At 43.5% G+C, this 22,597-nt stretch overlaps 2 protein-coding genes and 1 long non-coding RNA gene across 3 annotated transcripts in view; 2 read left to right on the plus strand and 1 right to left on the minus strand.

Annotated features, from left to right (window-relative positions):
* The window catches only part of MTBP (MDM2 binding protein), a 31,829-nt gene extending 21,387 nt beyond the window's left edge, over positions 1-10,442 (minus strand). Inside the window, exons 1-10 of the mRNA XM_083516649.1 lie at positions 10,323-10,442; positions 9,319-9,399; positions 8,683-8,756; positions 8,447-8,598; positions 6,126-6,184; positions 4,566-4,710; positions 3,848-3,962; positions 2,117-2,257; positions 1,505-1,599; positions 594-666 (exon numbers count right to left, since the gene is read on the minus strand). Coding sequence (XP_083372775.1) covers positions 594-666; positions 1,505-1,599; positions 2,117-2,257; positions 3,848-3,962; positions 4,566-4,710; positions 6,126-6,184; positions 8,447-8,598; positions 8,683-8,756; positions 9,319-9,399; positions 10,323-10,392 — 1,005 coding nt within the window. The 5' untranslated portion in view covers positions 10,393-10,442. The remainder of the gene's footprint in view (positions 1-593; positions 667-1,504; positions 1,600-2,116; positions 2,258-3,847; positions 3,963-4,565; positions 4,711-6,125; positions 6,185-8,446; positions 8,599-8,682; positions 8,757-9,318; positions 9,400-10,322) is intronic.
* The window catches only part of LOC310713284, a 326,468-nt gene that overhangs the window by 187,180 nt on the left and 116,691 nt on the right, over positions 1-22,597 (plus strand). The window lies entirely within an intron of this gene.
* MRPL13 (mitochondrial ribosomal protein L13) overlaps positions 10,391-22,597 on the plus strand; it is a gene marked incomplete at its 5' end in the record, with an annotated part of 37,146 nt that continues 24,939 nt past the window's right edge. Inside the window, 4 exons of the mRNA XM_083517042.1 lie at positions 10,391-10,612; positions 14,030-14,153; positions 15,773-15,866; positions 16,866-16,926. Of these exons, the coding sequence (XP_083373168.1) occupies positions 10,391-10,612; positions 14,030-14,153; positions 15,773-15,866; positions 16,866-16,926 (501 nt within the window). The remainder of the gene's footprint in view (positions 10,613-14,029; positions 14,154-15,772; positions 15,867-16,865; positions 16,927-22,597) is intronic.

Below are 22,597 nucleotides of genomic sequence, written 5' to 3' on the forward strand. Positions count from 1 at the left end.
CCAGGTTCAAACCATGGTTTGTGTGCTTTGGCTTGCTGGCAATAGTTTAGAGTTACATTCATTAAATCAATGCTTCTCAACCTTGAGTCGCAAAGCTGTTGTTGGACTACAACTCCCATTATCTCTGTCCACTGGTACTGCTAGCTAGGGATCATGGGTTTTGTAGTCCAACAATAGCTGGAGACCGAAAGTTGAGAAACACTGCATTAAATATATAATTTATACTTAGAAGGTTTGTGAATAGTTCTCAGATACTACTGTGCTACAAAGCAAAGCACTTGCTATCTTTCCAAGAAACTCTCTACCCCAAATGGAAACTATGCTTATTTGTATTTAAGCTAATGTGCTCATTACTCATATTTACCCGAGAATAAGGTGACACACCAGAGACCATAATACGTATGAAACTTAACATTATACTTGATTTTTCCAAGAGACCAGTGCTTTTTTCCTTTAAAAAAAATGTTTAGGGGTACTCTTATTTTCCTACTCATATTGAAATACTGCCCCTCAATGAGGCCAAACTTAGATGCACAAAATTTTTAGGAGTATGCGTCCCCCCCAGAAAAAAAGCACTGCAAGAGACAAGATACCTTTCCACGCAGAGAGGAGATCTGATTCCAAAATAGCAGAGATTTCTCCTCCACATCAGTTCTTGCCAAGCTCCTACACAGAGAGTTAAAGAACCATTTTGTCAGGTGCTGGTGTGGTTGCTCAAGAGCAAAGAGGCAAGACTAGAACATGTCTTTTTCAGGCTTTATTATCTGTACAAACTATTTACAGTGCAGAGCGTTGCAAGTCCATGTCTGCTCAGTCGCTAGCAGAATCTGGGAGTGGGTGGTCCTTATACCTTCCCCAGCATAACAGCCGTGTGACCTCCCCTCTCTGCGCCAAAGACTACTGCACAGAATGGGAGTTGGCAAAGAGGGACTTGCCTCCCCTCCGGTTTGCTCAGGCTCGGTGTTGAGGCTCTCCCTAGCATCTTCTGATCCCAGCACCCCCTCCCCACTGGAGGTGGGGCTTCCCTCCTCGCCAGAGGAAGAACTGCTTCGCACGATCTTCGGAGGCTCCCTGTACCACACCTGCCCTTCCACCTCTCGCCTCTGAGCTGATGGCAGTTCCCTGACACATTTCTTCACAGAATCACAGAATTGTAGAGTTGGAAGGGACCAACAAAGGGTCATCTACTCCAACTCCCTGCAATGCCCAACATGTGGTTCGCACCCACCACCCTGAGGTACAAGGGTCTCATGCTCTACATCAGTGGTGCCCAAACTTTTTTTAAAGAGGGACAGATTTGAGGAAGTAAAGGGCCGTGGGGGGCCAACCAAAGTTGTTAACCTTTTTTTAGGATTTTACACCAGGAAATAAACTGCCACAGGGCCCGAATTAAACCGACCGGCGGGCCGGAATAGATCCCCCAAAACAGACTTTGGACGTGCCTGCTCTGCATGCACTCAAAGCATCTAATTCACGCAAAATGAGTCTGGTAACAAAAGGATACAGCTCAAACTGAAGACCCGACACTAAAGATGAAGGCAGATGTGACAGCAGCACTATCTGTACAAATTTCAATGCAGGGCAATAATAATGGAAAACCTAAGAAGAAATTAAGTTGAAAGGGTTATTAGGCAAACACATATACCACCAATGCCTCTAAATGAGATGATTCTATATCTTTATGGCCAGAATATTTAAAAAAAACAACTGTACACAGAGATTTCTGTACTTCCTTTTCTCTTGCACAGTCAAAAAGCCCCATAGTTAAAATACCCTCTGAAACGGCCAAGTCACAAGGTAATGGAAAGGAAAATCAACCATGATGAGCACAAACTAGGCCCAACTGAATTCCTTGACCAAAAATAATTTTTTTTACCCCCAACAGCAGCCACGCTTTAAACACATGTTGCTACATTTACTTGCATTTCTTTTCAGCACAGAGAGAACCTGCAGCCAGATTTTCAAATATTCTCTTTCATTTTTGCCTGTGAATGTTTTCCAGTCTCCTTAAAACAAATCTTCAATTTTACCGCATGCCTATTGCCTAGATTTAGCCACTATTGATTCCTAAAGAGGAGAAGTGCCGTTTCAAAGACACGTAAAACACAGGCTTTACCTCTGACAAACAAGCATTAGTATTCTGCCTACGTCCAGTTTCATCGGCAGTAAAGTAAGAATTTAAAGCCAAGGTGCCGAGCTGCCTTCCTGATGCAGTGCCTTTTATACAGAAGTCTGGAAAAGTAATTTCAGATCCAAACTGAAGAAAACAAAAAAGAAAAATGTAAGTGCAAAAAAGTCTATAGTAGGAGTTGCATTTGTTTCTTTTTAAATTAGTCAAAAACACTTAAGGTGAAAAAAGAAAACACAACAAATGGAATTAAAAACAATGCATTACTAGATTTTTTGATTTATTTTTTTAAAAAAACACTTTCAAAAGCTTTTTCCTTGCTTGTGTGCTCAGATAAGCTGGTCCCACCTACATCCCCTGCCCTTCTTTCTGGGGAAGGAAGTGGATAGCAGAGAGTCCAGATCTGAATGCTGAATAATTGTAGTAGTAGTAGTAGTAGTAGTAGTAGTAGTAGTAGTAGTAATAATAATAATAATAATAATAATAATAATAATAATAATAATAATAATAATAATAATTATTTCTACCCCACCCATCTGGCTGGGTTTCCCCAGCCACTCTGGGCGACTTTCAACAGAACATTAAAAACAGAATAAAACTTCAAGCATTAAAAACCTCCCTAAACAGGGCTGCCTTCAGATGTCTTCTAAAAGTCAGATAGTTGTTTATTTCCTTGACATCTGGTGGGAGGGCGTTCCACAGGGCGGGCGCCACTACCAAGAAGGCCCTCTGCCTGGTTCTCTGTAACCTCACTTCTCGCAGTGACGGAACCGCCAGAAGGTCTTCGGCGCTGGACCTAATGCTTCTTTAAATGCACAAGTATTATTCCTCACCCCAACTCAAAATCTCCTGCTGTGGTAAGAAGAGAGGAAGGCATGTGCACAACAGGAAGTGGGAGACCTGCTTCCTTTGTGTGCCTCATGCCTCTTTACTGTTTAGATGCTTTTCTATCACCTTCACTTCTCTGTCCCTCTGTGTTCGTATCTTCACCATCCAAGGTGGATATACAGTAGTACCTTGGACCCCAAATGCCCTGGAACTTGGACGTTTTGGCTGCCAGACGCTGCAGTGATTGTTCCGGTGTGCAAACGTTCTTTTGGAACCCAAACGTCCGACGGGGCTTCTGTGGCTTCTGATTGGCTGCAGGAAGCTCCTGCAGCCAATCAGAAGTCGCAATGTGGTTTTCGAACGTTTTGGAAGTTGAACGGACTTCCGGAACGGACTCCGTCCGACTTCCAAGGTACGACTGTACATGCAGATTTGGGATCTGCACACTGCGCTTGTAGTGACTGATGGTGCTTAAATGAGGTTTCTCTGGCAGGGAACTTGAAGCATGCCATCGTCGGATAGCCCTATCATCTTCCTTTGCCCTATCTGGCACCAGGCTTTGTGGGCTCTGCCAGTGAAGCAATTTGACAACTGGGGTGGGAAACATTTTCTGGGTTTGCAGCTCATCTGCACGATCAAGGACAACCAGAGTTAACATGCTTTGGTTGCTATCTCAAATCTGCAAGCTCTGCCCACCCAAACCAGAATACTAGGCTGTTTCAGCCACACACACCTTGATCACTATGCTTAAAGGAACACATTTTTTTCTGTGATTCACTAAATTCAATCAAGAGCTTTGAAGCCTTTCCGTGTACGAACTTAGCATGCATTTTTCATTAGTTTGATACAGGTTGAGTCAACATGCACCCAAAGAAGGTTTCACACTGATACCTTTCGCTCCCATATCTGAATCTTTCCTCTCCACAAGTCTCTGGAATCAATGCTGTTTTTTAGATTCTCGGGAGCCACAATATCTGCAGAAAGATAGCATGCGATTTTCTGCCAACTGTTGCAGAAAGAAAACATGAGTGAGTTGTGCGCTTTTTACTCAAGTCTTTAAATCTTTACAACTTCAGTGTTTAAGACAACGGGACAACACCAGCTATCAGCCCAGTACTGCTTTATCTTTTGTAAAAGTCATATATCTTAGTAGTTGCGGGCATTATCTATATGCCTTCATTTAACCAAAGTCACTCAATGATCTTATAATTCAAATTCAGTGGTCTCACAAGTCTCCCTTAGCATTCAGGTGTCTAGCTCAAGACTTCCTAACCCCCTAGGAAATCAGAAGGCAGCTTGATGGGCATAACAAGTTCACTTTGACACCTGAGAACACGATTCATTATTGCCAGAAAAACTTCAAACCCCATATACAATTTCAACATAAATCAGGGCAGAGAAGAAATGTACCAGAAAGATACAATGCAAAGCTTTAGTCAACGTTTTGGAGGTGTGCTGCTCTTGTTTCCTCTTTAGGTGCAAACTTACATTTTGTTTATAAGGGTGCCTGGCAAAATATTACAATTTATGAACTGAGACGTTAAAATATTTTTACATAAAGTGACACAAACGCTAAAATTAGTTCTCTCGTTTAAATGGCACTACTCACATTTTGCTTTCACTTGCTACAATAGTTATTTTTGCTCCATGCCATTCTCGCAGGTGTTTCAAGGCACCAATGGCAGGTAAGCAATCTTTTAATCTAGGGGCATCTCTTTCTGAAGAATGCAATATGACATCAACCATTGTTCTTCCTGTAGAAGCAATTTCAATAGATAAAACACACATGTACAGCAAAACCCCTCACTATTAAGCACAAGATAGGGTAAAGCCGTTTTATCCCCCAAAAGCTATTATCAAGCAGTTTGTCAAAATTTATAGGCTTGTTTGCAGCATTTCTCAAACATCTAGTTGCAGAACACTCAAATTTAGCAAGATGCTTTAAGAGACACAACCTAACTTAGACATCACACCTTCACTGCTATTCTTCATCTTTTACAGATTTTTTTTTAATAAAATATTTATTAAAGGTTTTAAACAATATAACCAACTTCACATTCACAACCACAGAAAAGAAAAACACCATCACAGTCAATCAAAAAAACCAAACAAGACAAGAAAAACATACGAAGCATACAGAAAAACAAGAAAAAAAGCATAAAAGACATAAAAAAAGATTCAATTTCTTAAATATTATTTCCATAACCCTCTTTCTTGACTCCCTCACATCTCCCTTTTCTGTGTTCCCATTTACGAGATCTTATTCAGCAAAACTTCACCTTCTTTCAAATCTTATTTTATATTATACATTTCAGCTATTATGTCTCCAATTTTTCCCCTTTATTATCAGTTATTTGAGCTTGGCATAATATTGTTCAAATTTCACCTTTGTTCTTATAAACCAATTTTGCATACTCCTTTCAAATATGTCACTAATGCCACATTATCTTTATATCCTGCATCATTCTAACATTCATACAGTTTACAATACTTTTGCAAATAATCCTTAAATTTCTTCCAGTCCTCTTCCACTATCTCATCTTTTACGGATAACCCCAGAAAAGCTGCATTTAAGCTTCTTGATATCTTTGCAGTTCCAATTTTCCTTCCACTGTATATCAATCATCTTACTTCATGACCCCTCCCTTTCATTCCTCTAACACAGATCTGTAAATATGCCCTGGAAGGCACAGATAACTCAGTGATATAAAAATGGCTATATAAATGCTGTCCAGCTCTGTTTGCAGCAAGCATCATCATCTTCCAAGTCCATTTGCAAGTCTATCACAGTAGCCACAGATAAAGTGTTCACTTCTTTCCATTTTGATTCCTGATCACCTTTACGTTTTTTAAAAAACTAAATTTTGCCATACTGTATTTCTAGCAAACTGCTTTGCTGCGGAAACCTATTGCCATTTTGCTCCCAGACTATGAATGCTGGAAATACATAAGCGGAAGCACAACACCAGCTGGTGACAGTATCAAACTTTCCAGTAAGGCAAAACTACTTGCCAAATACGAGAGGATTATATACAGGAGAGACAACATGCATGCTTACTTGAATAAGGACCGCCATACGAAAAAAACTGGAATAGATCTGTTATACCCCAAATGCATTTTAAAAAAAGATATTTCAGGGGAAAAGATTTGATTATTAAAAAAAGATTACCAGGAGCAGGAAGCTTATCTGCTAACAGATGTATACTCTCTGCAGACTCTTCATAGAGACTGAAACACAAACATTGAAAATAAATAAGCTATCATCTTTCAAGAATAAAAATGCTTTAAAATATTCCAAACATTATGCAATCCACATAATTTGAATTGCAAAGTATCAATATGTTTTCAGTGTGTGAAACAGACGAGTAGGCTAGCTTCTTATTTGATGTCTGGTACCAATGGAATGATGTCTGGTACCAATGGAAGTGAGAGCTGGACCATCAAGAAGGCTGATCACCAAAGAATTGATGCTTTAGAAATATGGTGCTGGAGGAGACTCTTGAGAGTCCCATGGGTTAGGGAGGCCATAAAGATCCTATGAAAACATCCACACTAAGATGATTTAAATCAGGGGTCAGCAAACTTTTTCAGCAGGGGGCCGGTCCACTGTCCCTCAGACCTTGTGGGGGGCCGGATATATTTTGAAGGGGAAAAAATGGATGAATTCCTATGCCCCACAAATAACCCAGAGATGCATTTTAAATAAAAGCACACATTCTACTCATCTGAAAACACCAGGCAGGCCCCACAAATAACCCAGAGATGCATTTTAAATAAAAGGACATATTCTACTCATGTAAAAACACGCTGATTCCCAGACCGTCTGCGGGCCGGATTTAGAAGGCAATTGGGCCGGATGCGGCCCCCAGGCCTTAGTTTGCCTACCCATGATTTAAATTTTATGTTTTTAAAAAATTATTCACTGCTTGTTAGAGCAGCCATATGCTCTAAAAAACTCTAAAAATGTCCCTCTAACAAGTCATTTACTAACACTGTTTTGCTACTTATAACACAACCCTATGTACGTTTATTCAGAACAAACCTAACTGAGTTCAATTGGGTTTATTCATAAGTATGTACGTTTAGAATTTCAGGCTAAAGAGATGAAGCAACTTCTGTTTGACATGCTTCAGTGATCAACACACTGGCTCCCCCTTGTGTTGGCATTTAGAGTTTTCTTGTAAAATTAACAACACCTGCCATGGACCATTTATATCTGAAATAAATAATGTTTTAACATTCAACTAGTCAAAACCTCTCCAAGAAACTGCCAGGCTTACAAGGCCAAGACCTATTCAAAACGGCTGTTGTATGCAGCCTCATAACAGCCTAACATAATCATGCTTTCACAGCCCATGAATGCATTTCACGTGTTCTGACAACCGAAGAAGCTAGCCAAGTTCTCAAAAGGCATGCCCTCTTTGTAACTGCTTCCGTATCACAATTGCGTTGTAAAACTGGCGTGCCTGTATTGTCTCACTGCTTATGCTTCCTGCGAATTATCTTGAGGGACTCATTTGGTTGAAAATAAAGTTATAAAAATACTCATTGCAAAGTATTGGAAGACACAAGATTTACCCACACTGGAAGAATGGCAGATGAAGGTGATGGACTACATGGAATTGGCAGAAATGACTGGCAGAATCCGAGACCAGGGAGAAGAGGCGGTGGAAGAAGAATGGAAGAAATTTAAAGACTATCTACAGAAATACTGTAAAATTAATGAATGTTAAAGGGACGTTGGATTGAAAATAAGCGGTGTTGGTTAAAAGATTAATAAGAATATGCAAATATGGATTGACAATGGTGGAAAATATATATTTATTATAGGTTAAGATGTTGAGTAAGGATAAATGACAGAGGGCAAGGATTTGCTGAATTAAATATCTGAACTGGAATACAAAAAGGGAGGTGTGAGGAGGTCAAGAAACTAGTGAATGAAGTATAAGATATGAAAATACTAATTTTTTTTCTGGCTTGTTTTTTGGTGTTTTTTCTTTTTTTCTATTCTGTTAACTGTTTTTTATTGTGTACTTTTATGTGTTTTGTATTTTCTCATTTTTGTAGCTTTTTTGGATTTTGTATTTTATGTTTAAATTTTGATTGTTTATGAAACTTTAATAAATATTATTATAAAAAAAGAAAATAAAGAAAATAAAGTTATAAAACACACACGGGCCTTCTGACCTCAGCCTGGCTATTTCACTGTTCTCACTCAGCTAACAGCATCCTAAGACAAGCTATCTTGCCCTTGTTCTCCCCTGGTATGTATCCCAGCTTCATTTTTGTACAGTGGCAATAAAACTGCTTTCCCCCACCTTTGCATTGCCTCCTGCCTAGGATGTTGTGCTCCACTGCAGACTCTCCAGGTGAATTATGTGCAAGCCTACTAAAGTCAATGATTCCCATGGTTTTCTGGTTTGCAGCCTAGGTTTTCTGGTTCTGAAACTGTACTATTTGGGTGTATTATCAAATATTGAATCAGCTTACTCAATCAGGGATAGGGATTCCCGGCTATTACTGTCGTCGTCCTCAAAACTTTGAAAACCGCCAAGGCACGCTTCGATATTTCTTTGAATAGAGATTTTGCTTTCATCCGCCTCCAGGTCAAAATTGATGTCCTCCCAGTCACAACTGCAAAACTATCCAATCAGAAGGAAATTCCGTAAGGGTCGGGCCAAGTTATATTAACATTGTAGATAATGATGCAACTTGTGCTAACTCACCTGAGAAAACCCACATATTGACTGAATTGCAAAATACCATCCCTTCACACCTGGAGTCCCAACAAGTGAACATGCTAAAGAAAAGAAGGAAAAGAAAGAAAGAAAGAAAGAAAGAAAGAAAGAAAGAAAGAAAGAAAGGGTATTAGTAGCTTGTATCCAAACCCTATTTCCTTCTTCAGATATGTTTAATGGACTGCAAAGGCTGAGTCAAGAACTGCAAGATGCTTTGTCAAAAAATATACACTAAGTAACAAAATGCAAAATATTACTGTAAACAATTGTCTTTTTGTTGCATTCTTAACTATCCTCTCTTTTCTCCCCATCACCCCAGCTCTTGCATGAAAAAGGTTTGCGAGTTGCTGCTGTTTTTCATTGTTTTCTAGTGGCCGTATACAGTTAACTAAATTTGCGAGGCCCTCAATAAATGACTGCTGTGACTTTATAAATTACCGTAACTGGCATCTCAAGCACAGACCTGAAAACATTTAAAATTTATAGAGATTTTTCTGTTTTCAACAGTGGCAAGTCAGATGCTTCTGGGAGGGTCAGAAGCAACACAGGTTGGACTTACCCATCCCCTGCGAGTCCCCAATGTCTGAAAACATGGCATATGCTAATATTTGCTGTTTCACTAACCTGGGAAATCTTCAACTTTTGTGTTTCGTGAGGTACTGCAGTTTGTTTCTAATAAGTTATAAATACTTTCAGCAGTCAAACCTGCAAAATACAAATTTTATTTTATGTGCAAGAAGCATCATAGGAACACAAGAATCCACATTCCATCCTTATTAAGCATTCCTTAAATTTACAGTACCATGCATGCCAAAATATCTCTAGTATATAGCTATGAACCAGGATGACAATAAGCAAATGAGGTTCACATGCGTACACATAAATGAAATCTGCAATAAACATGACATTCACATGCATACACGTGAATGAAATTTGCAATAAACCAAGAAGGTCCACATGCATACACATGAATTAAACCAGCAATAAACACACGAGGTTCACACATAAATGTGAATGATACTGCAATAAGCAAACGAGGTTCATATGCATACACATTTATTGAATATGCAATAAACACATGAAGTTTACACACATACATGTGAATGAAACTTGCAATTAACCAATAAGGTTCACACACATACACATGAATTAAACCGGCAATAAGCAAATGAGATTCACACTGTACACTTGAATTGAACCAGCAACAAACAATAGGTTCACACTGTACAAGCGAATTAAACCTGCAAAAAACACACAAAGTTCACACACATGCACATGAACGGTACTGCAATAAGCAAATGAGGTTCACATGCCAATATGGGAGGGAGACAATATGCAAACGAGGTCCGCATGTGTACACGTGAATGAAACCTGCAAGAAACACACGACATTCCCACGTATACACGTGAATAAAACCTGCAAGAAACACACATTCACACGTGTACACGTGAATGAAACCTGCAATAAACACACGACATTCACACACGTATCAAACCGGCAAGAAACACACGACATTCACATGCATACACGTGACTTAAACCTGTGATAAACACACGACATTCACACGCGCGCACGTGAACGAAACCTGGCATAAGCCAGCGAGGTTCACGCGGGAAGAAAGCGCGCACCTGGGCGGCCTTCGGCTCCGGCCTCCCCTCGCCGGCCTCGCCAGCTCACGAAGAGGAGGTGGCGGTCCATGAGGGCCCCGTCGCCGGGCGCCCGCTTCCCGCCTCCGCCTCTCCCTCGGCGGCGCTCCCGCCTCGCCGCCGGCGCCGCTTCCGCTTCCCGAGGAGGAGCTACAGGCCTCGGCCGCCGCACGCCGCCCTCCTTCCGCTGGCGGCCGGCAAGAGAGGCTCCTTGGACGGCGAGGCCTCAGCCTCCGGGAGCCGCCATGGCCAGCTTCACCAAGGCCGCGCAGGTACCAAGAGGGAGCCCCGGCCTTCCCCTCGGAAAGGCACCACGCAGGGCTGCTGGATCCCGGGACCGGGCTGGCTGCGCGCCTTAATCCGGAGTGAATCCGCATTCTTTAAGGGGGGGGTTGTCTGTAATGTATTGCAAAAGGTCTGGAGGGACTCGGCGCGCTGCAAATGTGTCTTCCGTTTTAAATCGGGCAGCTGGGGCGTAAAGGGATCTGTAAGCGTTGCTGAAATGTGTTGATGTTGTCGTTAAGAAGAAAGTCACATGGTTATTATTATTGCTATTAACTGAATTGTTATACTGCACCACCCTTCCTCCTGAGATCACAACGTTAATAATAATAATAATAATAATAATAATAATAATAATAATAATAATAATGCTTAGAGCAGAACAGGTGATGCAAAATATATCCCATAGTGGAACGCAAGGTTTTTATTTGGTACCAGATATGTCAGATAATCCATGAACGTTACCAAATAAACTCATATATATTTAGTGGGAACGTGTGATTGCTCGGTTGTATAAATCGCAAGCCCAAGCTCTTTAGGTAAAACCATGTTCTGCCTCCAGCATTGAGGTCGGGGTGTCATATAACAGTGTCTCCCCATTTCCTTCTGGGTGTAAAAATGCAATGCTTATTGGTTTCCTTCTCTTTCCTGGAAGAGTAGGCTTTCAGGAGCACCTCCTTGCGTAGACTCCCCAGAAAAGTGACCAGGAAAGGACAAGGGACTTGTGCCTTCTCTTGCCTGGTCCTTGCGTATTTCAGCCAAAATGTGCTGCCCTCCACTGTCGGAGGCAGTATGCTGGGGAGTCACAAGCTGCACTTGGGTCCTGCTTGCGGACTTCCAGTAGGCTGGTCTCTGTTGACCCTCCAGATTTTTTTGCTGGACTGCAACTACCATGACCATTGACAACGCTGGCTGGGCTGTTGAATGCTGCGGAATCAGTGAAAATCTGCAAATTGCCTCTGAGTCTCGTTAAGCACATTTGCATGTGACAAGTGGTGTGTGACACCCCCTCCCGCTTAACTCGTTAATTGAAGGTTATGTTAGGAACTCTAATTATGGCATATACCATATGTATTAACGTGCTACAGAACTTCATTTTTATTATAATGTTGTTCTTTACATCTGAATTTGTTCTGAATGACATTTAAAAATATGGCTTCAGCCTTATTCATGCTTACTTTGAACTGATTCCCACTGACTATAATAATAAAAAATAATAATAGATTTTTATTTATATCGCGCTCTCCCTGGCCAGAGCTGGGCTCAGGGCAGCTAACACCAGTAAAATCACAATAAAAACATAATAGGGGAGAAAAAAAATTAAAACACGGGTTAAAATACAGTTTAAAATGCAGCCTCTTTTTAATAGTAGCCCACAGTTCAAAACCATAAGGGGAGGGAAACATAAGGATCAGACTGAGTCAAAACCACAGGCCAGGCGGCACAGCTCTGTCTTGCAGGCCCTGCAGAAAGATGTCAAGTCCCGCAGGGCCCTAGTCTCTTGTGACAGAGCGTTCCACCAAGTCGGGGCCAGTACTGAAAAGGCCCTGCCCCTAGTTGAGACCAACCTAACCACCTTGTGACTTGGGACCTCCAATATGTTGTCATTTGTAGACCTTAAGGTCCTCCGCAGGGCATACCAGGAGAGGCGGTCCCGTAGGTATGTGTGTCCTAGGCCGCATAGGGCTTTAAAGGTCTTACTCCCAAGTAGGTGTGTGCGGTCTATGCAGAGTTAGGTGCACTTAAGCCTATTATTTTCATTTATGTTGGTGCACGTACCCCGCAAGACGAACGCCTCGCAAGACGGAAAACCCGCTAGACGAAAGGGTTTTCCGTTTTGGAGGCGCTTCGCAAAACGAATTTCCCTATGGGCTTGCTTCGCAAGACGAAAGCCCATAGGGAAATCTCCGGGGACCTCTTTTAAATGCTAGCGGTGGGGAGCAAAGCCTTTCCCCCCCCTCCGGCCTTCAGAAGAGGTCCAGGAAGGCTGGCGGGGGCCGAAAGGCTTTGCTCCCCAGCGCCAGCATTTTAAAAGCAGTCCGGGATAGCAGGGAAGCGCTTCCTGCTATCCCGGACGGCTTTTGAAGGCAGGAGAGTCTCCGCCAGCAGCGGCAGCGCTGCCGCTGCTGGCGGAGAGGTCCGCGAAGCCTGGGCGCGCTGCGCGCAGGCTTCGGCATGCCGGCAAGTCTGCGCCAGCAGCGGCAGCGCTGCCGCTTCTGGCGGAGAGATCCGCGAAGCCTGGGCGCGCTGCGCGCAGGCTTCTGCATGCCGGCAAGTCTCCGCCAGCAGCGGCAGCGCTGCCGCTTCTGGCGGAGAGATCCGCGAAGCCTGGGCGCACTGCGCGCAGGCTTCTGCATGCCGGCAAGTCTCCGCCAGCAGCGGTAGCGGTGCCGCTGCTGGCGGAGAGGTCCGTGAAGCCTGGGCGCGCTGCGCGCAGGCTTCGGCATGCTGGCAAGTCTCCGCCAGCAGCGGCAGCGCTGCCGCTGCTGGCGGAGAGGTCCGCAAAGCCTGGGCGCGCTGCGCGCAGGCTTCTGCATGCCGGCAAGTCTCCGCCAGCAGCGGCTACGCTGCCGCTGCTGGCGGAAAGATCCGGGAAGCCTGGGCCGGACAGCTTTTGAAGGCAGGCGGGGGGAGCAAAGACTTTTGCCCCCGCCAGCCTTCAGAAGAGGTCCAGGACCTCTTCTGAAGGCTGGCGGGGGGCAAAAGTCTTTGTCCCCCCTGCCTGCCTTCCCAGGGGCTTTTAAATCGCCCCGACAGCGGAGAAGTCCTCCGCTGTCCCGGGGCGATTTTAAAATGCCGCCCGCCAGCATTTTAAGATCGCCCCGGACAGCGGAGAAGCCCTCCGCTGTCCCGGGGTTTTTAAAAATGCTGGGGGTGGGAAGAAAAGCCCTTGTCCCCCCCCCCCCAGCCTTCAGAAGAGGTCGGGGGACAGACTGTCCCCGGACCTGGTCTGAAGTCGGTTTCCCTAGGAACGCATTAATTGATTTTCAATGCATTCCTATGGGAAACCGTGCATCGCACGACGAAAAACTCGCAAGAAGAAAAAACTTGCGGAACGAATTAATTTCGTCTTGCGAGGCACCACTGTACTGCATAGGATTGAGGTAAAAAAAAAACAACCAGGAGAAATTATGGCATGGATGCCACTGTTGGCTTTCAACTACATGTTGGAATCTCTCATTGTTCTCCATCTTCTGTGTCCCAGGGCAGAAAAAATGTGTCTTTAGGCACGGTGTTGCATTTTATTTTAATGCAACCAGTCCTAATAGACAAACCACAGTTCTTAATGTCATATGGATCAAGGAATGTGCGCTGGGGATGGCTCACTGAGATGAGCACATAGATTTTTGTTTACTAGGAATAATAATATTTCTATATGTTAACCACGATCCGTTATTCCTTTACAGCAATGGGCCACATTTGCTCGAGCCTGGTATCTTATAGATGCGAAGATGCAACCACCAGGAAAAATTGCAGCCATCACTGCCATCAGACTTCAGGGGAAGCATAAGCCTGTGTACCATGCACTAAGTGAGTTCTGCTCGGGATTCAAATGTTTGATATATCAGCACTGATTTGTTTTTATTGTTTAAAGCAGGGATCAACAATCTTTTTGAGCCAATGAACACATTTTCAGGCTGGAGGAATTGTGGGCACCACAAACACTGTCACCTGTTCTAGAATTCTTTCAAGCCTAATTTCAGAGGGAGTGCAAAGAGTGGACTCTGAGGGCATCAGAGGGGGTCTAGTGATCCTATGGGACCACATTGACAAACCCCAGTTTAAAGCTGGAGTGGAATGAATTGAGTTTTGCGTTACCCTTTTGTTGTTGTTGAACTGGAGTCCTCTCAGTTAGCAGTCTGCATGTAAATTTTCAAAATAAGTACATTGCATGACATCTCTTTACTATTAAACGTAAAGGGACCCCTGGCCATTAGGTCCAGTCGTGGCCGAATCTGGGGTTGCGGCGCTCATCTCGTTTTATTGGCCAAGGGAGCCGGCGTACAGCTTCCGGGTCATGTGGCCAGCATGACTAAGCCACTTCTGATGAACCATAGCAGAGCACGGTAATGCCGTTTACTTTCCCGCTGGAGCGGTACCTATTTATCTACTTGCACTTTGACGTGCTTTTGAACTGCTAGGTTGGCAGGAGCAGGGACCGAGCAACGGGAGCTCACCCCATCATGGGGATTCGAACCGCCGACCTTCTGATCAGCAAGTCCTAGGCTCTGTGGTTTAACCCACAGCGCCACCCGCGTCCCCTCCTTACTATTAAGGCATAATTAATCTGTGTTGAATGATCCCGGGTATGCCTTCTTTCTTAAATACTTTCCTGAATCTTATGAAGGCTCATCTAATTCAGCATTCTTTGCAAGAATCCCAGCCACTTATCCGTGAAATACACCCATTTTGATGTAGGATAACCAGTTGCTTATGATCAGAATATATTTTGCATGTAGTAGATCTGAGAATAGATGCAGAGCAAATGCAGAATTACTTTCATGTTCTCTTCTCCTTAAAAAAAAGTTGACATGCTGCTGCTACTGAAACCAAAACCAAATGCATGCTTCACAAATTGAGTAGCTTGCTGACTGCAAATTGCATTACCCCTCTGTAGCCAATGAGGGCATGACTTATAAGGAGCTTTGCCAGTACAGTGGTATCTCCATTTACGAACTTAATTCGTTCCGGAGGTCCGTTCTTAAGCCAAAAGCGTTCTTAAACCAAGGCTCGCTTTCCCTAATGAGGCCTCCTTTCCACCGTTTGGCTTCCGGGGCAAAGTTTGCTAGCCGGAACACCTACTTCCGGTTTTGTGGAGTGAATGTGTTGCCCGAATTTTTAGGTCGAGGTACCACTGTAATGGATGCTATGAAAACTAATGCTTTTGATGCATGTTGCTAAGCCAAATCATGCTTAGCATGAGCACACAAGTTTTCAGGCTCCTGAAGAGGAGGTAATCACTATTGTGCTCCTCCTCAGGTCCTGTTGCTGCTGCTGCTGCACTGCTGTGAACTAAGCTATGGTTTGACTTAGTGTCTTGCCCTTGTTTACATTTTATGGTTTGTCCGGAGGAAATTGTGCTATACACCTGGAGTAGTTTGGTGGCTGATGATCCCGTTAACCGAAAACCTTTTTCTTTTCTTTTTTAGGTGACCTTGGAGATCATGTTGTCATAATAAACACAAGGCACATTGCTTTTTCCGGCAACAAATGGGAGCAGAAGGTGTATTCCTCACATACTGGGTAAGCTTTCAACATCTTAAGGATTAAAAACATGGAACAAATCAGTACTGTTGGTAAAATACGGATATACTGTAAATGGCTTTGAATGTTGTTACTGATAGAAAGTCGGAAAAGGGAAGCTTTGAATTTTTAGCATAAGGTATGCTAATATTTATTGGAAATGCTTGTGCAACTCCCATAGTAAAGGGTGGGGTTTTTTTTAGCAAATAGCCCAGTGACAGGGTGGTCTACATTTTTGCTCACTACAGCAAATGTGCTGCCATCCTTTAGCAACCATTCTAAGTCTGAACCTTCCTTCTAACCTTGGAGTTGCAGAAGGGGATGGAGACAATTGCCTCTCCAGCTCCAAAGCGCAGAAGCAGGCAAGGGGATGTTTGGCTGCTGCATTGCTGAGGCACACAGGGCCAATCCAGCATGCCCCGCCTTCCTTTCCAGCTCCAAACTTGGAGCTCTCATAACATAACATACAAATTATTAATATTATTCTTATCTGCCCTTCACCAGCAAGTCCCAGGACAGGATACAGTCATTTAAAAATTCAATATGGAAAACAAAATTTAAAAATTCCTTCCAGTAGCACCTTAGAGACCAACTAAGTTTGTTATTGGTATGAGCTTTCGTGTGCACTGAAGAAGTGTGCATGCACGCCAAAGCTCATACCAATAACAAACTTAGTTGGTCTCTAAGGTGCTACTGGAAGGATTTTTTTTTTATTTTCTTTTGACTACGGCAGACCAACACGGCTACCTACCTGTAACTAGAAATATGGTTAACACAAATCAGTCACGTGAATATGGTTGGTTCTGAAAATATCAATGAAACGATGAGATGATATGAATCAACATCAATAAAATGCTTATAAAACCATAAACAATGCAATTCACTAGCGAGCGAGCTTACACTGAGCATATGCATGTTTTTATTTGCAAGATGGCAATCTTTGCTATCGTTCTCTTATTTAGATACGCTTCTGAATTTCCTTGTCATTTTGTATTATAGATACCCTGGTGGCTTCAAACAGGTGACGGCAACTCAGCTTCATCTAAGGGACCCAACCGCAGTAAGTGAGCACGCTTTCGCTCGTCCTGCCTCTCTAAATGACTTCTCTTTGCAATGTTCTGCCTTCATTTCAAGTGGACCATATTGCAGGCAGAGTGCCACAGTGGCATGTGCTCTCATCTCGGGGCTAAAGGTGAAGGTGAAGGGACCCCTGACCATTAGGTCCAGTCGTGGCCGACTCTGAGGTTGCGGCACTCATCTCGCTTTATTGGCCAAGGGAGCCGGAGTACAGCTTCCGGGTCATGTGGCCAGCATGACTAAGCCGCTTCTGGCGAACCAGATCAGCACACAGAAACACCGTTTACCTTCCCACCGGAGCGGTACCTATTTATCTACTTTGAGGTGCTTTCGAACTGCTAGGTTGGTAGGAGCAGTGACCGAGCAATGGGAGCTCACCCCGTCACGGGGATTCGAACCGTCGACCTTCTGATCGGCAAGTCCTAGGCTCTATGGTTTAACCCACAGCGCCTCATTTGCCTCCCACATGAAGCAGTGGCCAGGTCCTAGCATTGAGAGCCTTCCCATGCAATCATTAAGAGACTGTCACATCTTTGCAGTTGAAGGGGCTTGCTGCATGAGATTAGAATGATAAAATGGTGGTGTCTCTCCTGGACATAATAGTTGGTGGGTAACCATGCACACCATGATCAGCTCTCTTTTTTTGCAGGGGTGGGGAGTGACATTATGAGGCTAGATTATATGGGACTAAGAGGGTGGTTAATTACATTGCAGGCATTATACAGCAAGTGCCCACAGTGCAATGCAATTCAAAATGCCATGTGTCTTATTTCATTTCTGAAGCTGCAGCCGCCCCAGTCAGTTTTCTGGTCCTCATTTTACAGCTCTCAGTCTCTACACCAAACTTCTTATCATCAACATTTCATCATTTTTAATTGTATACCGCCTTTCTATCATACAATACTCAAGGCGGTTTACAAGCTGAAGAAACAAAAAATGTACGTCTTATAACAATCTAATGCAATACAAAAATGTGATAATAAAACATAACTTTAAAATAGGCAGTCTGCATCAAAAAAGTAACATTCAACAATCAAATAGAACAGTATAAAACAATAATATCAACATATAAAAGTTAAACAGAAATCCACTCAACAGTTACAATAATATCTAAACTATAATCAATAAAGCAACGGCAAGCCACAGTACATAAAACAATACAATACACATTGAGAAGCAGAGGGTAGAGCAGGGCAGGTGGAAGGAGGCCTTGCCTGATGGAGTCTCTCCCCTCACCTTAACTTTCTGTTCTCTCCCATGTGGCCGTTCTCGACGTTTCTGTGCCGCCAAAACTCATTTCCATGCTTTCTGCCATGCTGTTCCCTGTGGCTGAATAGCTTCTCTATCTCTTGTCAAACTGCCTCCCCTCCTCTTGTTACAGTGGTGCCTCGCAAGACGAAAAGAATCCGTTCTGTGATTAGCGCTATTAGCGGCTTTTAGCGGCTTTTAGCGGCTTATCGTCTTATCGGATCAGCTGATAAGCGGCTTAGAAAAAGGGGGGGAGGGGAAAAAACCCGCAGGAACTCGCAAGACATTTTCGTCTTGCGAAGCAAGCCCATAGGAGATTCGTTTTGCGAAGCACCTCCAAAACGGAAAACTCTTTCGTCTAGCGAGTTTTCCGTCTTGCGAGGCATTCGTCTTGCGGGGCACCACTGTATTCAGATTCTGTGGCGATAGCCAAACTATTTTGAAGAGAAATTTCATAGTCATCTTAATAAATAATAAAAACCTTAAATCCGGCTTTTTAAATCCTTGATATTTATCACACTTGTTAGGGGCCATGTTTTGTCCATGTTCTTTGGGGTACTTGGTGTATTGAGTCTGAGTGATTTGTGTAGGGTTTACTCCTGAGCCTTTCCCCCCCTCCCATGGATATTCCGCATGGTAGTGGAGGTTTAGAATCAGAGTTTTCTTCTCCTAGATGAGCTAACTGGTAGTTGTCGTACTTTTCCGTCTGTAAGACGCCCCCATGGATAAGATGCCCCCTATTTTGGGGGACTCAAAATTCAGAAAATGGGGGGACATTACACAGGGTTGTTGAGCTTTTTTGGGGGGGTTGCCGTAAATCGCTCACCCGCACGTGTCACAAAATCCGCCTCCCGTCTGTCCCCTCGCCGGCAGAAGCTGCCGATCCCCCGCCCAATTGCTGCAGCGTCAGCCAGTCAGCACCACCCATCAATACAGCAACCAATCACATGCACAATAGCCACTAACAGATGCAGCAGCAACCAATCAAACGTCCACCCTATTCACTATCCATGTATAAAAAGGTAAAGGTAAAGGGACCCCCGACCATTAGGTCAAGTCGTGGCCGACTCTGGGTTTGCAGCACTCATCTCACTTTATTGGCCGAGGGAGCCGGCGTACAGCTTCCGGGTCATGTGGCCAGCATGACTAAGCTGCTTCTGGTGAACCAGATCAGCACACAGAAACACCGTTTACCTTCCCGCCAGAGCAGTACCTATTTATCTACTTGCACTTGATGTGCTTTGGAACTGCTAGGTTGGCAGGAGCAGGGACCGAGCAACGGGAGCTCACCCCGTTATTTGAACCACTGACCTTCCGATCAGCAAGTCCTAGGCTCTATGGTTTAACCCACAGCGCCACCCGTGTCCCATGTACCATGTATAAGACGACTCCAATTTTTTAGCATGATTTTTCAAGAAAAAAATATAGTCATATATATGGAAAGGTACGGTGAGTCATGTAGCAGCAGTAGTAGTAATAATGATACAGTTTAAAATAAAAGTTTTCAGAAACCAACTTGGTGCTTACAGATGAATGATAGATTCTTTGACTAAATCAGCCTTTTGTGACAAATGGGTTTTCAGTTTTATTTTTTGTGTCAGTTGCACATGTTGGCCAGTGAACACTTGAGGGCAGCATAACTTAACATGCCTCAATGTTAGACACAGATAAACTGTGCTGCTGCCATTTGCTCTGGATTATGCGCTGGCAGTGCAGTTTTTAAAACCCACCTTGGATCATGTCAGGACCCAAGCGATGTAATAGACCAAGGATGTCCAACTTCCAAGAAAATGCGATCTGCTCCCAGATAAAAAAACTAGCAGTGATCTACCCAAGGGGAGCAAGCCAAAGTCGTTGACCTTTTTTTAGGAGAAACAGCAAATACTTCTGCCTATTTTTGGGGGGGGGGGGAGCACCATATTCCGTTCTTGAAATCGTGCACAAATACAGGAAAGAGTATTCTTTTCCCGCAGAGGAAAATGAGCCCGCGATCAACCAATATCAACCAGAGGTTGACCTGTCAAATCGCGGTTGACCGGTTAGACATCCCTGTGATAGACTATCCCAGTTAATAACTTTTCAGCAGAGACTTGCCTGGACTAACAGAGGGACAAGTGGAGAAAAACCTTGTTCCAAAAAAATTATTAAAAGGTCTGCTTTTAATATCGAATGGGCTCTGGTTTTGTCTTCCTCTATCCCAATATTCAGAGCTGAGTACACTGGTACCTCAGGTTAATTTGTTCTAGAGGTCCGTTATTAACCTGAAACTGTACTTAACCTGAAGCACCACTTTAGCTAATGTGGGCTCCCGCTGCCGCCGTGCCACCAGAGCACGATTTCTGTTCTCATCCTGAAACAAAGTTCTTAACCCGAGGTAATATTTCTGGGTTAGCGGAGTCTGTAATCTGAAGCATATGTAACCCAAGGTACCACTGTACATTGATTAGCAGAGCGTTTTGGAGAAAGAGAGCTCAGGGCAAATAGAAAGGAAGAGCGAGATCAGCTGGGGGACTAGTAAACGAAAATGAAGCAGGGAGATGGATGTGAAAGGGGCTTTGGAGAAAAGGACATTGGGTGGTGGGGCACACTGTATACTGCAGTTGCCTAAAAGTGCAGAATGTAGCATCAGTTTTGAAAGTAAAATTTGGAATAAATCGTGTAAGGATCAAAGCTGTAATCAGCTGTGTTGTTTAAGAAGTTTGTCTTCTCTCGGAAAGAGCTCCATTTATTTGGGAATGAATGTGCACTTATTTCAGTTCTCCCATAAAAATTGCTTATCTTCATGTATTTGGAAGAAGGTATTGTGGGGGAAAGATGCAAACGTCTATTCCACCATGCGATAATTGCAATTCCCTTCTTGAAAAAAAATACTGCTGCACAACTCTACTTTAGAATTCAAATTGTTTTGTAAAAGAAATCCAGAAATAAGGCAGTTGGAACTAAGGTCTATCAAATTTGGCATGCAAGTCCATTTAGCTTAAAACTATAGTTTTTACAAGTGGAAAAGTAGCCTAAACCTCTATAACGTGTCTTCCCCCCCCCCTGCAATTCTATGTATTTCAGAGAAACTGTGCCTATATTATACTCCTTGCTCTATACATTTTTTTTCCTTTTAATTTCTCTTCTCTAAGATAAATCTCTTCTGCTTATGTAAGACAACCTCTCTGCCTAAATGTGCACCCATTTCGTTATTCTTTCCCTATAGTTCTTCTGGGAAGGTGAGGTTTCCCAGTCTGAGACTAACTTTTAACTACAAAACCTATGACTCAGAAGGGCAGTAGCATAGTGGAAGTCTACACTTTGCACACAGAAAGACTCCAGTTCCATCTATGGCATTTCTAGGTAGGGCTGGAAAAGACTGGCAGTGATTCTCAAAGGTTTCCATCAATGAAGATACTGAACTTAGATAGACTAGAGGGTCCAGTTTGGTTTAAGGCACCTTCTTTTTCATTCCTTGCACTTCATTTGACTGTATTTTTTCGTGTATAACACGACCCCATGTATTGTTGTTGTTGTCGTTTAGTCGTGTCCGACTCTTCGTGACTCCATGGACTAGAGCACGCCAGGCACTCCTCTCTTCCACTGCCTCCCGCAGTTTGGTCAAACTCATGCTGGTAGCTTCGAGAACACTGTCCAACCATCTCGTCCTCTGTCGTCCCCTTCTCCTTGTGCCCGCAATCTTTCCCAACATCAGGGACTATTCCAGGGAGTCTTCTCTTCTCATGAGGTGGCCAAAGCATTGGAGCTTCAAGATCTGTCCTTCCAGTGAGCACTCAGGGCTGATTTCCTTCAGAATGGATAGGTTTGATCTTCTTGCAGTCCGTGGGACTCTCAAGAGTCTCCTCCAGCACCATAATTCAAAAGCATCAATTCTTAGGCGCTCAGCCTTCTTTATGGTCCAGCTTTCACTTCCATACATCACTACTGGGAAAACCATATCTTTTACTATACAGACCCCATGTATAAGACCCCTATTTTTGGGAGCCCTCAACAGTTGTTGAGCTTCTTTTGTAAGTTCGCTGAGCTGTTGAGCAGCTTTTTGATGATCTCCCGCTCTGGCTGACAGAACTGGTGCAGTAATACACTGCATAATGGCACAAACTAAATACTCTTCCTAAGCCGGGAAGACCTGGTAAGCAGCCTCCTCTCCGACATTTCCCTGCTACCACCGCAACACCGGCCCTCATTTACTTAGCACATTAACCCGTGTATAAGACGACCCTCAATTTATCACAAAAAAATCAGAAAAAAGGTCGTCTTATACAGTACATGGAAAAATATGGTATTTAGGGCTGATGCAGGCAGCTTTTTGGTTCTAATGCTTCCATTAGTCAATTAGCAAACCAGCTCTCACCAGCATTTTTAAAAGAAGAATGGCACTTTATCCAAAGACTTCCATCAATAAA

This window comes from Podarcis liolepis, assembly GCF_965112155.1.
Source record: "Podarcis liolepis genome assembly, chromosome: 8".
NCBI classification, from domain to species: domain Eukaryota; kingdom Metazoa; phylum Chordata; class Lepidosauria; order Squamata; family Lacertidae; genus Podarcis; species Podarcis liolepis.